The sequence below is a fragment of the Apaloderma vittatum genome, unplaced genomic scaffold (genome assembly GCF_000703405.1).
Source record: "Apaloderma vittatum isolate BGI_N311 unplaced genomic scaffold, ASM70340v1 scaffold25517, whole genome shotgun sequence".
NCBI lineage: Eukaryota > Metazoa > Chordata > Aves > Trogoniformes > Trogonidae > Apaloderma > Apaloderma vittatum.
In genome coordinates, this window is record NW_009724921.1 from 16560 (window position 1) to 33683 (window position 17124).

Below are 17124 nucleotides of genomic sequence, written 5' to 3' on the forward strand. Positions count from 1 at the left end.
TGCGGAGCATTCCCACTGGGCCGTGTCGTGTTCCCACGGCTCTTTCCCGTGAGTGCAGGTGGTCCAAGCTCTGCCGTGCCGCTCGGCGCTGGGCTGCAAGGAGCACCCGCGTGGCTGCTGTCGCCCCAGGTTCTGAGGCGGAGCGGCTGATGGGAGTGCAGGGTGAGTTGGGGCTGCTGGCTGTTGAACGCCACAGAAGCAGAGCGTATTCACGCTTTGGCCTGACACTTCATGCTGTGCCTGAGCTGTTGCAGGCGTCGGTCTGAGTCCTGGACCTTTTTTGACCTGTCGTGCCTGACTCCTGTGCACTTCATCTGCCTGCCCCAGAGTAGGAACTACCAGTAAATTCACAGAGCCCTTGCTCAGCTGGACTCCACTGGGATTGCTTGTTTAGTTTGGAGCGGTGCTTGTGAACAATGTGAACAGGAGGAGCTGAGAGCTTTTCTTGCAGGCAGCTGTGCTCCAGCTATGTGGCTGCTCCATATGGGAAGGGAATAAAGCTGAGCTGCTCCCTAGCAGGCAGACAGTTAAGGACATCCAGGAGGATGTTTCAAGGGAAGAGTAGCGTATGTTTCTGATTCCTCATAGGTGCGAATCCTCAAACACAGAGCAAAGGGGCTGAGATATCAGAATTATTTTGGATCAAAGTTAGAATAAAGAAGCTGATTTCTGTGGCTGAAAATATTCAGGGATCTCTGGCTGGCTGCTGCAGCAGTTTTCTCTCCCGTCACATTTTGCACTTACCCGTCCATATACCATAAGTAATTATTTTCAGTTTCCTTGTCTTGCACGATTCAACACACCACCAAAAAATTGCTGTGACACTCCCCTCAGAGCGAGCTGCATTTTGGTGGCAAAGAATACTCTGTATTTATTTCCAGGAGAGTTTACAGGTGTTACTGCAGGGTTTATTCCTGTAAAGTGTGTGCCAGCTTGGCCTTTTTGGAGAAGGAAGCTATTAAGAATCAGCCAGAACAGTTAATTCAGGTTTGTGTTTCTCTTACCTGGTGATTCCAGGCAAATTTGCTGTAGAAGTGAGCGGGAAGGCTTGTATCGCTGCCTACTGCAGGCGCTGTTCTCGGCACTTGACAAAACCTCTCTTGTTTTGCCCTTGATCCACATGCTGGAGCATTTCCCAGCTTGCAGACCAGGCTGTCAAAAAACGTCTGAGAAGTATTCTTCTATAGACATTGTTCCTTCAGCTGTATTGTTCCCCTGCTGCTTTGGTGTGTCATGGTTCACCATTTGTGTCGGAAGGCAGCCCTTCAGGCACGAACGCAGCTCTGTGGGGACCCGACCTAGTGAATGTGGGACCTCTCAATTTGCTGGAGAAGGGGGGTTAGGGACTGGGAAAGGGGGGTTTGGGGCTGGTCACTCCTGATGTCAGGAAGCATAATGCATCCAAGCTGTTTCGGTACGAAATCTGATTCATAGCTCCTCTTCTACACAGTGATTAGGAATATTTCTATATGTGTTTGGGCATGGGTATGGCTAAAAGCATGGGTGCCCTGGAGATCATTAAGAAAGCACTTGATATTCAGACATTTTGAAAATCAAAACGGCCTTCTCAGTCCATGTGTTGCTAAAGTTGCCAGCTGCCGGCTGAATTTTTGTGGAAATGTGTTATTTCGGGCCCAGCAGTTGTGTTTAGCTGTCTGTGTTTCGCTCAAACAGAATAAGCTGACTCTGATGCGCTAATTTGGATTAATTTCATGGTGTCAGAAAGAACCTGGATTACTGGGTTAAGCAGACCCTTGCTAACAGCTAATAAGCCTTTTCACTGTCGTTGTTTCTAAGTGCTGTTTTATAAAACTTTACCAGTCTGCTGCATTGTGGAAAAGTCTCTGATCATGCCCGTTTCTGTCTTCCTCTCTGCAAACCCTAGACTCGGGGCTGGTCGTTCCAAGCGTGTCTTACGAGCTTCACAAAAAGCTGCTCTCCGTGGCTGAGAAGCATGGGCTGACTCTGGAGCGGAGGCTGGAGATGACGGGAGTGTGTGCCAGCCAGATGGCCCTGAGCCTCCTCGGGGGACCCAACAGGTAAAACTTTTCCCTTTTGGTCAAAGACAAAACAGAGCTGAGATTTTTTTTTTTTCTCTTCGCTTACTGGGATGTTTTTCAGGGAACTGAGCTTTGCACTGGTGTCGCCCAGGGCAGATTATTGCAGAATATCTACTCAGGTAGTCCTTTTTGCAAATAAGTAAATCTTGAATTTGCTGTTCTCACGTGTTACAATTTAATGATATCAGTAAACCCAGAACTTAGCTCATGAAACCCAAGTGCAGTGTAACTTTTTGCAGTGCTAAATTAGCTTTCAGGAATCTACACCTAAACAGAATATCCTGGAGGGATATTTTGGAGGGCCTAGTTTGCTTGCAGGCTTGGAGTGCTCTTACTGCTCTTCACACAAATGTATGTGCTGACTCTTCTGAAGAGGTCTGCTCTGCTGCAGGCAGACAATGCACGTGTGTATGTTGTTGATAGCTGCTCCAAATTACTTGCTCTTGAAATGGAGGGTAAGCCTTAAGTCTCCATCTGTTTATTCAGCAGTGTTTTACCAGGACCTGATCATTTGATTGAGAGCAGTTAAGTAATGACGTACCAGGCAGCACTGACTCTGTCAGCTGAAAATCCTGTTGTAAGCCACGCTTGATGGCTTGCAGGCCATTTAAATAAATCAATTTTATTTTGCAGTTGATGAGGCTTAGGGAGTGGAAATTATTTTTCTTCTCTTTTTAACTGTGATACACTGACGAGGTAACTCACCCTGTATTTTTAAGGTTGTATGGTTAGCTTTCTTCTAAAATCAGAGGCACACATGAGAAAGACCTCCCAAAAGTGAAATTGCACTGGACTGGGACTTGCTACCCGCCCAGCTTTGAAAGTACAAGGTGGCTTCATGATGAACCAGGACAGACTGGGGCCTTGTGCTCTCTGCTGCAGGTACGAGGAAGCCTTGGAGGAAACCTGCAAGCAGAGCAGCTCTCCAGCGTCAGCACTACAAAAGGATGTGGGTTCCTTCTTCTTTGGAGGCAACGGAAGACTTGCAAAACACCTGTCCATTTGCATTTTGCTGATTTTTTTTTTCTTTTTTTTAACTCTTGCAGGAAGAAGGTAAGAGGTTGTTGGGTTTCTTAACAGCCCCCTTTTGTCTGCATTTTAGGCTGAACCCGAAGAACGTGCATCAGCGGCCCACGGTAGCCCTACTGTGTGGCCCCCACGTGAAGGGGGCCCAGGGGATCAGCTGCGGACGGCACCTCTCCAACCATGATGTCCACGTCATCCTTTTCCTTCCCAACTTCGTCAAGATGCTGGAATCCATCACCAACGAGCTGAACCTTTTCAGCAAGACGCAAGGCCAGCAGGTGTCCAGCGTCAAAGGTAAGTGACTCCAGGAGCAGATCTGCTCGCTGTCGTCGTGCCTCCTTGCAGAGACCCGTGCCAGCTCATCTCCCCGGTGCCTGCCCAGTGTGGTGGCACCATCTAGTGGCATTGCCACCAGACACGTGGCTGGTGGAACAGCCGAGAGAGAGGTTCAACAGTGGAGCGGTTGTGCTGGTACAGATGTTTCCTGTCTGAGCAAATACGGAAGAACTGCTGGTACGGATCCGAGTCAGAGCAGCCGTTCTCTTAGGATAAGGGTCTTCCTTGTTCGGCGTATCGAAACCCGTGGGTGAATGAGCATCCAGCTGCCGCTTCAAGCCAAGCAGATGGCTTTGCTGAACTAGGCCCAGCTGCTGTCAAAATGCAAATGCCCAAGAATAAACTGATGCTCGTTCTGGGAGAGAATTGGCTTCTGTTTGTCGTTTCACCAGCAGTATTTTCAAACCTGCTTTGTTTAAAATTCTGGGGAGAAAGAAACCTGGGAATTACGGTGCTGCACGGTGTTTTGTGCTTCGGTAGGGTGGGGGCTCTGCTGTGCTGAGCTATTTGCCTGTTATAAAAGGTTGTAAAAGATTTTGCACCAAGGACTTCGTGGCCTGTCACGTAAGGGGAATACAGAACAGGTGAGTGCATTGAGACCCATGGAGTTCAGCGGGGCAGGGAGCAGTGAGCGTGGAACCTGTCTTTCCATAGCAGAGGTAGTTGGCGTGTTCCAGGAAAAATAGCCTTTTTTTTCACCTTGCGAATATAAAGATGATCCTTTTATAATGGAGCGAGCGAGCATCACCGCCTCCCTGGGCTGCCTGCTGAGCCAGCTCGGCGGCGGCATCTGGGGCTGCTCAAGTGCAGACTGCTTGATGGGATTTTGTACCCGAGAGTCTGAACATTCTCCATGACCCTAAAGAGCTTATAAATATTGGTGCTGGTATCTTTCGTGGAAGGCTGGCAGTAACAGCAGGTAAGGCCAAACTGTATGCAGTGAGACTGTAGGTGCTGGATGCAAAAATGCAGCGCAAGGAGGGAAGGCACTGAGCCTTTGTTCATGGTGCCATCTTGGTCCTCAGTGCTCAACAGTGTTTCTCTTTCAGATCTCCCAGATACCCCCGTTGACCTTGTGATCAACTGCCTGGATTGTCATGAAAATGCCTTTTTGAGAGATCAACCTTGGTACAAAGCAGTTGTGGACTGGGCCAACCAGAACCGGGCACCCGTCCTCAGCCTAGACCCTCCGATAAACGAAATGGAGCAGGGCATCGATGCCAAGTGGTCGCTGGCCTTGGGCCTGCCGCTGCCCCTAGGTGAGAGGGCAGGGCGTGTGTACCTCTGTGACATTGGCATTCCCCAGAAGGTCTTTCAGGAGGTGGGAATAAACTACCACTCGCCCTTCGGCAGCAAATTCGTCATCCCCCTGCACTCCACTTAGAGCCCATCCAGCCGCACGGCTCTGAAGGGAGAGAAGAGAAGAGAGAAGGAGGAGGTCTGTCAAATAAGCTGTCCGGCGGATCCTGACTAGTAAACTCGTGACGCCTTAAAGATGTGAAGTTCTGGAGAGTTTTCCTTCCAGAAGGAACGTTGTGTATTTACAAAGAAAAAAAAAAAAAGAATAATTGTAAAATGAAACAAAAAAAAAAAAAAGGAGGAAGTGAATGTTCCTGCAAAGCCGTTTTCATTCTCTCGTGCCATTGTATGAAGGAACAGGCAGGAAGATGGTATCTGTCCCCGGCGAAGGTGGCCGCTGTTGCTCAGGCCCAGCTGGGAGGCTGTTTACTGCGGGGGTGGTACAAGTGATGCTGGTTTGGAGATTTGAGATGTGTTTCTGTCCTGCTGGGTGCGTGGACTCAGCAAAGGCGTCCTGGTGGGAACAGCACCCCTTGATTGTGTAGGAATACCGTCTGTTGCAGTCGTACCAGGAGGGAGGATTTGGTTTCAGTCTGTTGTTCTCTTTGAGTCTCTCCCTCCTCTGTTTTATGTTCTTGAAGGCAGTTGTAGCTTGCTCTCCCTCCTGGACCCTCCAGCCCCTCAAGGAGAGCATTCCCTCTTCGGAAACCTTGTGTTAAGAGCCAGAAGTTCTCGGGGTCACACATGCTCTGGGAACACTGATGTCCTCAGCTAGGTCTTACTTGCTTATATACTCTGTTGGCATTTTGTTTGTTTGCTTAGCGGGCAAAGCCCCAGGTCTGCGGGAGCAAGGTATGTTTTGGAAGAGAACTTTTCCAGGATAGTTGTGGGGGTTTTTTTTCTTTTTTTTTTTCTTCTTTCTAGCACAGTGAATGGCTGAATCAGGGAATGCATAGTGAAGCAGGGCGGTGTCACTCTGTCGTGTGGCGTATGGTGCAGGTGATGCCTGGGCAAGTTCCTCCAGTGCTTCCAGTATCCCTCCTGTGCTCCATGTGGCTTGGGAAGTAGGTCATGGATCCATTCAGTCCCTTTGGTGTCGAAGCCTGTGTGTAAGGTGGGCTTGTGTGTGTGCACTCATCTGCTGGGAACCAGCTCACAGAAGGAGTGGGGTCCTCAGCTCACACTGTCCTGTTTGCCTGCAGGAGATGGTGTGGAGAGCTGCTGCCCTCCCGGAGGGGTAGGGCAGGAGGGCGGAAGGGGATCTGCCCCAGGTTGCTCTTGTACAGTGCTTGCTTCCCACGCGTTGCCGTGAAGGGTTGGGTTATCTTTTCCTGCCTTCGTTCGGTTGGCCCAATGAAGCCTCTGCTGCTCTTCTGCTACCTTACCTGTCCCAGAGCTGCTGCAGGTACCTAAACCTTGCCCAGACCCTGTTCTGGCAGCTGGGAGAGCTTCAGAGCCTCAGACGGTGCCTTTTCTCCAGCTCCCCTGGATCCCTTCTGTGGCTGACGTGCAGGGACGTGTGGCAATGGTCGCCTGCTGTCGTAGTTGTGCTCTGCTTGGCAAGCCTGTCAACCTGCTTGTGCTCTGAGGGGGTGAGGATTTTCAGATGAGGCACTTGTCTTTCCCTTTCATGGATGCAGAACGAAGGCCAAGTGTATTGACTTGCCTGGTTGAAAGGAAATACTTGAGCCATTAATATTGCCTGGAAGCGTGGGGTGATGGGGGAAGCCCCAGCCTGTAGGACAGGAATGCTGAGGTCAGTTCCCCTGCCCAGCCGCCTGCACCTTGCCTTATCTACCTCAGCAGGACGAAGGGCTCTGCCCCTCACGGCGTCTGCACCCCTGGGTCCCCCCAGCTTCTTCCCCCTGCCAAGGGCTGGGTGACTGAACCGCGTCCGCAGGCTTGTGCCGAGTGGCCTTAAGCGCTCACACGGAGAGGCTCGAAGAGCTGGCAGCGCTGTGTCGGGGGCTCTGCCCTCGAGCAGTTCCTCTCCTGTAGAAAGGGCAAAGCTGAAGCACCTATTCCTCAGGTGATCCGGGTCTCAGCTAGGGACATTTCCTAAAGCCTAGGGTTCTGACTTGGCTCTACTGGGAAGGGATAGCAGTGTGGCTGGTTGTTTAAAATATAAATGTGAGGCTTCCCTTTGCCCTTCTTGTTTCTTTGGCTGTTTCAGCTTCATCTAATCTTGAGCCAGGCAGAGGAGCAGCAGCTGTGTGGGTTATGAAGGCGGATGTAGTCCAGTGTTAGCTTTTTGCTCCCTTAATTTCACTTTTCTTGCTTGAGACTAAGAGAAATTGCTGTTTCAATTCCTGCTTTCCTTGAATCTGCAGGCTTTTCTTACCCCTTCTGGGTCTGGCCGTTGGGCTGTAGGTTGTATGTACCGAGCAGTAACGGTGTAGAAATACTCAAGGCTTCATCACAGGGTTCTTTTGTGGGCCTCTGCTGCTGGCTGAAGTCACGGGCCCAGAAGGCTGCTGAACTCTGTGAAGGTGTTTTCGCAAGGATGGGATTGGGTCTGGACTCGCTGCTACACAGCTCCAAGAAGCACTAAGGCCCTGTGCATTGCCAGCTGGACAGCAGTATGAGTCCCCACATTTAATTAAGCAGAAAAAAAAAAGATAGGTGAGCAGTGTTGCACAGGGGAGGTTACAAACCCTCTGCATAAAGAAAGGGATTCCCAGTCCCTACTCGGGCAGTGTTTAGGGCACAGCAGGCAGCTTTGGGCTGGGTTTTGCACAGTTAAGACTCTGCAGTGTGCTCACATTCTGGAGGTGGGAGTAGATTTGGGTATTTGGCTGTACTCTTTTTCCCTGGGATATGAAAGCTAATTATTTGAGGAAGCACTGGCCCTGCTCACATGAAATGCATCTTATGTGCACGTGTGAGCTCTTCTGGAGCATTCAGAGACCCAGAAAGGGGTCTGGGTCCCTTCTCCCTTTCCCCCACGTTAATTCAAAGAACGGAACACTTTTTCTAGCTGTGTTAGTCTGTCGACACCCTCAACCACCCTCATAGGAACTGCCCGGGAGCGCTGCTCTGGTCACGAACACGTGAAGATCACTGCACTTACGTCACTGCTCGATATTCCATTTGTGACCTAATGTTTGTAACGACTCATCCCTGCTGCTACTGGGGGATGATGCCCTGAAATAAAGTGCAACTATTCATGTGTGCTATTTGTGTGCAGCTCTTTATTTGTCTGCTCTTGTTCTAGAGCTTGACGCCGCAGCTGGAGCGAGCCTTCCCGCTGCTCCCTGCTCTTCAGAGGAACAAGGGCAGAGACCAGCCAGAGTTCAGTCCACTCACCCTCGCTTTTTGCCCTCCAGTGAATCAAAGCTTCCTGCTGCTTAGTTTCCAGTCTTTTTTTTTTTTTTTTTTCCAACATCTCCATCTTCCTTTGCAGAAAAAGCAAATCTGGGAGGCAAGAGAATCCTACACCTGCCTACAAGGGGAGTATCAAACAATAAGAAACACTTTATTTTAACTTTACAACATATAAATAGACAAATCTGTGCTTTCCAATGTAGCTTTTCTTCCCCTCCCCAGGGTCCTTGTCGCAGTGCCCCAGCCCCTCTGAACTGAGAAAAGAGGGGGCGTGGAGCAGAGCTGCAGAGGCCAGACCGATCCTGTATGTACAAATCCAGCAGGTATTGCCCCCTCCCCAGCCGTCATCTGCTCAGGTCCCGGCTGGCGCCTCGACCGCACAGCATCCTCTCCTCTGCAGAGAGGCCAGCAAAGAAGGGATGCAGGAGGGCTTCCGAGAACGTGATCCTCCGGGAAGGGTCGAATTCTAGCATCCTCCTCATCAAGTCAAAGAGCTGTGCATGCTCCAGCGAGTCGTGCAGCATGTAGGTCTGAAAGAGAAGGGCGGGGAGGGGACAGAGGGACAGGTGTAGCACGCTGGCAGAACAGGGACTGACCCTTAGGCACCTGTTACTGCAGATGGGAGTTTGGGGCTCTACAAAAACCAGGTACAAAAGGGAAATTCCCACTCCTAAGCCCCTCTGCCAGCCACAGAGCAGCACCTACCCGCAGGGGCTTGCAGTTCTCTTGGACGTATCTCCCGTCAGACGTGTTCTCATCCCATACCAGGTTCCCATTGTGGAAATATTTTTGCTTCCTGCAGAGGAAAGGTGGTGTTCAGCGGGGTGACTCGTGAGACATCCGGCACATCTCCCGCGGTGATACCCATAGTAGTGAGACTCCAGAACTGGTAACCTGAATCATTAGCCACAACTAAGCTGACGGGCTTGAGTTCAGGAAGAGATTCTTACCGAGTTTTGTGGATCATGTGCGAGGGAAGCGGCCCGAGGATTTTCTCCATCATGACAAGATGCTCACGATTCTCATGGGTCTGCAAAGGAAAAGAGCAATGGTGCATTAATGCAGAACTTGGATTGCTGAGGACAAAGGGTCTGTCACCTAGAAGAGGAGACAAGTGTTTGTCAGGAATGATGCAGATTCTGTCCACCTCTGCTTCCTCTCTTGATTTTTCCCATTCTGAAGAAGAAACCAGAAGCAATCTGAACCTTGTCCTTCCAGCAAGGCATAAAGTCCTCAAACCATGAGTTCTCCTGGGCTTATTTTCAAACTCAGCTGCTGATTTTTAGTGCCTGATCTGCGTTTCCCTTCACCTAAGTTTGAGCCCTTTTGGACATTAAAGATGCTCAGGGCACAGTGCCTCTCACAAGAATCATACCTGGAAGAGCGTGAAGCCACGGTAATACTCAAAGAGGATGCAGCCGGTACTCCAGACATCGCATGGCTGCGCCCAGCCCAGCTCTGTAAAGAGAACCAAGTTAACTTTGCGCTCTCAACAACTCCTGCCAGGTTTCTACTAGTTCTTTGTTGAAACTACACGAATTTACATGAAGACAGACCTAGAAGTTATCTGTGCACCTTTCCAGTGCCACACACTGGCAAGAAGACTGTCAAGTCTACTCCAGATGCTTCTGTTTCAGCTTGTGCTGACCCTGCAATTCCCCCAGAGCCAATGTGAGCTCTTCCCAGTCTCCAGGTTTTCCTCAGCTCTGTGCTCCATGCCGAGGGCCTGCACTATCCATGGATACGTCCCATACAATCAGGACCTTGGGACTACTGAGGTAGTGGTGTGGCAAAAGCTGTCCCCAAGACCTCGAGTGCTCTCACGCTGGTTTCCCCTCTCTGTGGCATCATCCTGAACAGCGTGTCCTCCGACACTCCCCAAACCCCATCCGTGCTCACCCAGAATCACTTCTGGTGGACGGTAGTGCCGGGTAGCCACAATCGTGGTGTGGTGCTCGTGATCAAAGGTGGCGCTTCCGAAGTCAGCCACACGAATGCTCGTGTTCCGAATGGATTTCTCCTCGCAGCTCTGCAAGTAAATAAGAAGTCGTCAGTGTTGCTAACAGCTGGTTCAGGGTTAAGCTAGGCTTTGAGAGGAGCCCTCTGACCCAAGAACTGCCATGTCCACACTACTAATCAGAAGGATTAGAACTGTGAAGCTCTGAGCTCTCTACATCTCAGATCAGTGTTAAGGAAAGCTGCTGGACACTCCACTTGAATGACTGGAGCTGCTGAAGCAGGCGTAAGGCTTTTAGAAGACATAGGAGAAAGAAGAGGCCCGACTTATCATTTTTTCCCACTAGACTTTTAAGACCCTGTGGGGCATATACAAAACAGGGAGGATCCAATTTCTGCAAGGAGGGAAAGGCAGGCTATTCCTGAGCTATTCACTTCCCTTTTGGACATAACCCACCTTTTTCTCGTTGTACAGAGTGTCAAAATCTGAGTTCACAAACAAGATGTTTTCTGGCTTGAGGTCAGTGTGAGTCAGCTGGTTGTCATGTAAAACTGCAGAGGTGGTGAAGAGGAGAAAGAAAAAAAGTATGTAAGAACTACATAATGAAGCAACCCTGCAGCTCTGCCCATCAGAGCATCAAGCTCAGCTCCCTCCTGACCCGTTCTAGTGGGACACTGTTGCCTGGCAAGGCTGGCCCTGGGGTACTCACATCTCAAGGCGTGGCAGAGCTGGTAAGCCATGTGCCGGATCTGAGGGAGAGGGTACGGCTGGAAGTTGTTCTCCTTCAGGAACTCAAACGTGTTCTTGCCCAGAAGCTCAAAGGCAATGCACATGTGGCCGTGGAAGTTGAACCAGTCTGACATCAGGACGCACAAGCTGTGTGGAGAGAAAGATGTGAGCATTAACCATCAACTGGACTCGGCAGAACACCCTCCGTTTTTTTGGCTACTTCAGAAGCGGTTGGTGAGCTAAAGCTCTGAGGCAGCTGACTCCGAAGCACAGTAACCCCTCTGCATACACCGGAGAGACACCGCCGCCCCACTTGGCTCAGCCAGAGATCTCCAGTTTGGGAGGCACAAGGCAGCAGGCAGCTGTTAGAAAAGTTTTGGTTTATTTTTCCTCACTATGGACCTGGCATGTCAGTAAATTGAGTTTTAAGTGAACAAGCTTTCACAGTAGAGCTAGAGACAGACTCTCTTCTCCCAAAACACAGAGGAACGACACAGGTTTTCCCCTAAGCAGGAGGCAAGTAAAGATCATTTCAGTCCTCAGCCCTGTGTTTCTCTGGATATCGCCCAAGCACTCTATTTGTCTGTAAGGACGTGGTACTGTGTCGGGGGTTCAGGCTGGGCTGGCCACTACCCAGCAGCCTTGTAAGAACTTACAATTTGTTGTCCTTGTCCTTCTCTTTGATTTTTTTCAGGACGTTAATTTCCAGCCTGGCTGCTTCTCGGTACTTCCCAACATTTTTTATGATTTTCAGCGCCACCTGAGATTTGCCTCTGTAACGGAAGAGAGACAAAAGGATGGAGTCTGAGGAAAAAACCTACATACACACATCCTTAGTCCAAAGATTTACGCTGCTGACCAGTAGATAAAAGTTGAAGCCAAAAGCTTTGCTGGGTAGTGCTCCAAAGAGAGCCATTGGCAGCTCTGCCAGCACACCGTTTCCTGACACGGTGCAGTCTGTGAGGTCACTGCGGCTCCCACAGCCACCTCCCCCCTCCAACTGTGCCCGAGAGATTTCTGCGGAGCCCCAGCAGCTCCCAGCCTCCACTGACCCCACAGCTCAGAGACAGACAAAAGGTCAGGAAGAGACAGGGGTCAAGTGTGATCACAGCAGAGGTTAAAATAAAGAAACAATAAAGAAGTACCCCAGCAGGTTAAGAGGTCACTTTCCACAGCTGCCTGGCCCATCCCTCAGCTGGAGATCACTGCAGCAGAACAGCCTGTGCCGAAGCCCTTGGCCATTAAACAGACTCCTCTGCTTCCCTTAACGCATCAGCCCACAAACTCGGGGCTGCTGAGGTACGAACCAGGCCCCTTCCCGCTTGGGACAAGTGGGAGGTTACAGCAGTTTAGTCCTGCCGCGCTCGTGAGGCAGACGAGTTGTCTAGAAGGGAAAGCCGCTCACCTGGCGTGGTCCACACACTCCACCACTTTGCCAAAAGTGCCTTCGCCAAGGCTGCCGACAATTTCATCTAGGAGAGAAAACAGGAGTGGATGTGAACTTCAGAGGCTTGGCGAAAGCTCCGGTCCTGCAATTTCACAGCAATAAAATGTCAAAGCAAAAAAAATGTCTCTCACTGCTACACTCTTTAAAACTCAAGTGTCTATTGTCTGCCTCAGGCAATTTACTGCTCAGTCCATTTATAAGCAATAAAACACTAGAGACCCCTCCAGTACAATACAAGAGATCTCATCTAACATGGGGATAGAAAGTAGAGAGGTAAAGTTTTACGAAAGGTGGCTGTACATCGCTCTTGAAGCCAATCGCCGATCCTGCACACCAGGTGGCCTTCCTTGTCATCTTCCACGCTCCTGCTGCGCTTACTGCTCTGTTGGCTTCTCTGTACGCACCGCCCCCCGAGAACGGCATACGACCCGGCGCGCACAGCGGGCAGTTCCGAGCCGCAGGATTGTGTTGTTGTCATTCAAAGGTGGAGGTGATGGCGCGTCGGTGGTTGGATTTTCCAGATCCCAGCATTTCATAAGGCACACAGCATATATAACGATAGGGATATTGCAAGGGACACGTCAAGACACAAACTAACTTCAAAACAGAAAAGTAATCAACAGCTACAGGTATGTAAAGAAAACTCTCTCATTAGCTATGGCCTCTGGTGCAGGAAAATGCCCCCCTCTTCTCTAGAGGGAAGCAGCAGCTGGGAAGTTGCAGAGTTAAGGTGGCTTGGCCCGGCACCACCGCTCCCCACAGAGGAGCAGCTTCCTCCCTGGCACCGGAGGATGCTGCCAGAGGCGCGAGAAGGAGGGCTTTGCCACAAGAACCTCATTTTCTCTGCTGGCAAACGTGACGAAGGGAACATGAGCTGTCAGTTTGGACAAGCTGTCCAGTAGAAGCCAGAGTAGCAGTTCTCCCTCAGCGTGAGCCTGCTCTTTCGTACCTCGGTTAACAGATCGCCAGCAACCCAGAGCTGTGTCCTGCCCCGGCTACGAGTCGGCCCTTCCCTTCTTGACAGAACCAACTACCGCACTCAGCCTAAATCCACACACCTGGCTGGCTGCAAACAGACCTGGTGCTGCACCTTGGCCTTAGGATGCAATTTTAAGCCTGGGAGAACTTCAGGAACAGGGCAGTTAAAAATTAATCCCCAGGGAGCATTTCACTCCACTTCAGGCATCTGCTAAGGAAGGGTATGAGGTCATGTTCCCCCCCTGCTACTGCTAGCTTCTACTGGAAAACCAGCCGAACCTTCCTGAAAGGACCCAGGGTCCACAAAGCAAGCTGCCCTAATTCCCGATCTTTTTTTTTTCTATTCAGCCTTAAAAATAGTTACAATCTCTCCAGCCAAAGAAATTAATAAAAAGCTCTACATTTCCACGCCCGAGCTTCTGTCAGGCTTCTCTCCTGTGCCCCTCACCCCCAAGCTAGCCCAAAATAATGAGCAAGCCCCCAAAGGTCAGCTGAAAGGGAGGAGAAGGTAGAGAGGACAGTTGAGACAGCTGTGAGACTTCAAAGGATTTAGATGAGGCCAGCCCAACCTTTGCAAACTGTTACCATTGCACGCACACACGCAAACTGCACAGGATTGTTTTCATCAGAACCCTGGCTCTATCTAAAACTAAAATTAAAAAGTCAACTGGAAAGCAATGAAAGGGGGGAAGCAGCAGACCATCAGGAGTTCCCGGTCATGCAGATATCCACTATAACTGCAGAGATCGGGGCTCAGTCATTTAGTTGTAATAACATTTAAAAACAACAAACGTGTGAACAGGAAACATTTCTTACAGGAGAGAAGCGGTGAAGCAGGGACATTTGGTCTGATACCTCACAACACTTCCCAGGCTGTTCTCAGTCCTGGCCTCCCCACCCAGAGCCAAATACTCCCTGTTAATCCTTGACAGGAATACTACATTTCAGGGCAGGAAATGGGGAAGGTTTCAGAAAAGCTGAAGTCCAGGGACACTCGTGTGGAAAGAGGCGAAGAGGACACGTGCGAATCCTCAGATTTCTCACAGTGGGACAGGGGAAACCGCTCGGGAGGACCGGGCTGACTGATCTCATCTGGTACAGGGGATCCTGGCACAAAGTCAAGCTGACGTGCCTTCGCAGGAGCGCTCCGTACCACCACTGCATACCAACACTAACCCCCTCACCCCCGGGAAGCAGCAGCCCTATGCAGAAGCAAGCCTTGGCCACGTATAAACCTCGTATAAACCTCCACAAGGAGTGATCTCCAGCAGCCAGGCTGGCCTGCCGCCAAGGCCTGCCCTCGTTAGCCTGTCACGTGTGTGCCATTTGAAGCTTTCCCTGATCCCCTCCCCGGCCGTAAAGAATACAGCTTAGTTTCCTCATGTATTAAGGCTAAAGGGGCTGGACTAGTAAAAACCAATAGCTACAAATGCCTCCCGCTTAAGAGGACACAGATTTGGGACTATACATTCCACGTAATGAGAACAAACACACACACACACACACAAAAAAAGGGATTAGAGGTACTCACCCAGAGTGTTCAGAGCTGAAAGGAAGTAAGAACAGTTAAAACCCTGAACAATCCTGAACTCATTTTGGATGCTACTCACCGAGGAGGCACTGCTACAAGACCTGGTCCTGCGTTTCCGGCAGTAATGCTGATGCTTCCTCAGACGGTGCTGCTCTCTGCCTCTGGATCGCCGCCAGTTTCGCGAGCGGGTTGAGTAATAATCCTCTCCAAAAGATGGGCTTCGATCTTCAAATCTGTAGGCGTCGCTGTCCCGCCTGTATCTCCTGTGATAAGGCATCCTGTCATGGCTGTAGCACAAACAAAAATGTGTTTGTAAGCCTGGAAAAGCACAAAAGGCAGAGTCCTGCCGAAACGAAGCACTCTTCCTCCCGCTTCTTGGGTGGCAGGGAGACAACAGCCAGCATCCTAGCTTCAAACCACCCCCGCCACTGAGGCTGACCACTTCTCCAATAAGAAAAAGGAGAACCTTTGCAAGAGAAAATGGTGTGGCACTCCCATGTTTCAGGGAGCTGTGGAGCCAGGGAACCACCTACTCAGAGCTCCATCTCAGCTGCCTACCTCATCAGAGCCACCTTCCCCACCACAGGGGAGTGTTTTTGCAACATCGTTTCTCCTCCCCCAGGAAGGTCTCTCATTAGTTCTTAAAACAAATGAGGAGTGAAGCCAGCATCGGTGCTCTAGTCGTCACCCCAGGGGGACTAGAGTCCCCTCAATACCCAGCCTTCACCACACACATGCACATGCCAGCTAAGCAGGTCATTAGCAAGAGCCAAAAGGAAAAATTTGGTTTCTGTAGTATAACCAAGCTCCCACACCTCTAGCAACAGCCAAGGGCTGCAAGTGTATAAGGGAAACTTCCAGCCAAGCTCAGCAAAAATTGGCTTTCCAGTGAAAAACAGCAGCACTGTGGGCACACACTAGGCTGGGTCGATGCTGTCACCTAGCTGACAGCAGCGGCTGCGCCAGCCAAGCCCTCGCTGCAGAGTCGCTGAAACTTTCGTTTGCATCTCTCTGGCAACAGCTGGCTCTCTCACCGACAGCTTAACAGGACGTGAATAAGCACACGGTGGTTCACCTCATCTTAGAATAAAATTTCCAACTGCCTGCCAAGACAGCAGCAGCTCTAGGCCACTGCCAAACTAACCAAACACCAGAAAACCCCCACAGCTTCATTCCAACAGCGGTAGTTGACTCCAAACATACCTGCGTGAAACTTTGTACTTCTAAGATACAGAAGATCTAGAAATAACAACCTAAAATTCAGAGGAGACCAGCAAACCTGTGAGAAGCTCAGAGCTTGAAGGGGCAAGCAGGTTTTTTCATCTAGCAAAAGCCTGATTTCATCCAAAACCATCCTATGTAACCCATCAGAAGGAAGGATGAGAAAGGCCATTGTGAGCATCAGCTCTATTTCACAGTCTACTTCCCTCGAGTAAACAAAAGCCAGGCTCGGAAGAGAAATTAATCCACAGAACACTCCAGAAATTCAGAGATGAACTCAGCTCCCTCCTGGCGGCACCTGCCCTGCTCAACCTGTGGAACTGCACAGACTCCAGCACTACTGAGCAGTGAGGACTGTCAGCCTACGTCAGTCGCACACGCCAACGTGTCAGCACGCAGCTCCCACCATCAGCGCTCCTGCCTCTATTCCAGAACCCTCGCCGCAGCTCCCGTTACCAGAGGCCTTATCCACCCCGCTTCCAGCACCTAATTGTCCCTGTGGAAATGCTGAACAAAGAGAGGATCAAAGGTAGAATCCAGAGCTGAAGCAGGAAAGATCAGTTAGCGAAGCTCAGATCCTTTCTGGCAGTGTAGATAAGGGAATAGTATTATTTCTTTAAATCTGATTTGTAATACTTTCAGAAGAAAGCAGGTTGTCGGGAGAGAAAGACTTTAATGCCTCCAAAGCATCAGAACTGGGAAACACAGTTCCAGGTTAGGCTGTTCTCACTCATTAACATTAAGGATGTCACTTTGGATAATAGACCTTTTGGCTAGATGCAGCAGCAGAATCATATAAGGGAAGGCACACACAGTTAAGCCCTTTACTTCCATCCCTGGGATTTACAGGTTTAAAGCTGATCTGCAGTCAGGAAATGAAAGCTGCCACCACTCTGAAACCCAGAATCGAGGACGAGGGTTTATTAGATAACCGTCCCCGCTCCCGGAGCGGCAGCTGGCAGGCAGGCCTCCCTCTCCCCAAACCCGCCTTACCTTCTCGATCGCGACCTCCTGGAGAGATCTCTCCGGGGTGGGTACCGCAGCCTCCCTTCGTAGTCTCTGCTCCGAGACCTCTTCCTCTTCCACCTGTGCCCCAGGTAGGCCTCCTGCTCCGGGGACCGGTATCGCTTACAGTGATGCATCTGGCGGGGCGAGAGGTTTCTTAACTCCCTCCGCCCGCTCCCCGGAGGAGACAAGGCCCCCCGAGCCGCCCTAG

General features: G+C 50.5%; 2 protein-coding genes across 2 annotated transcripts in view; one reads left to right on the top strand and one right to left on the bottom strand.

The window, feature by feature from the left end:
- The window catches only part of EDC3 (enhancer of mRNA decapping 3), a 19565-nt gene extending 14433 nt beyond the window's left edge, over window positions 1–5132 (top strand). The window contains exons 4-6 of the mRNA XM_009872724.1: window positions 1886–2039; window positions 3163–3380; window positions 4472–5132. Coding sequence (XP_009871026.1) covers window positions 1886–2039; window positions 3163–3380; window positions 4472–4806 — 707 coding nt within the window. The 3' untranslated portion in view covers window positions 4807–5132. The remainder of the gene's footprint in view (window positions 1–1885; window positions 2040–3162; window positions 3381–4471) is intronic.
- A 3196-nt stretch (window positions 5133–8328) lies between these two features.
- On the bottom strand, window positions 8329–17050 carry CLK3 (CDC-like kinase 3). The gene is made up of 12 exons (XM_009872725.1): window positions 16902–17050; window positions 14767–14974; window positions 12479–12572; window positions 12137–12203; window positions 11388–11504; window positions 10712–10878; window positions 10459–10553; window positions 9945–10074; window positions 9421–9503; window positions 8996–9075; window positions 8751–8841; window positions 8329–8575 (listed from the first exon to the last, which is right to left on the bottom strand). Exons 1-12 carry the CDS (start codon window positions 17048–17050, stop codon window positions 8390–8392), a joined length of 1467 nt encoding a protein of 488 aa, XP_009871027.1. The 3' UTR covers window positions 8329–8389.
- Between the last annotated feature and the right edge of the window lie 74 nt (window positions 17051–17124).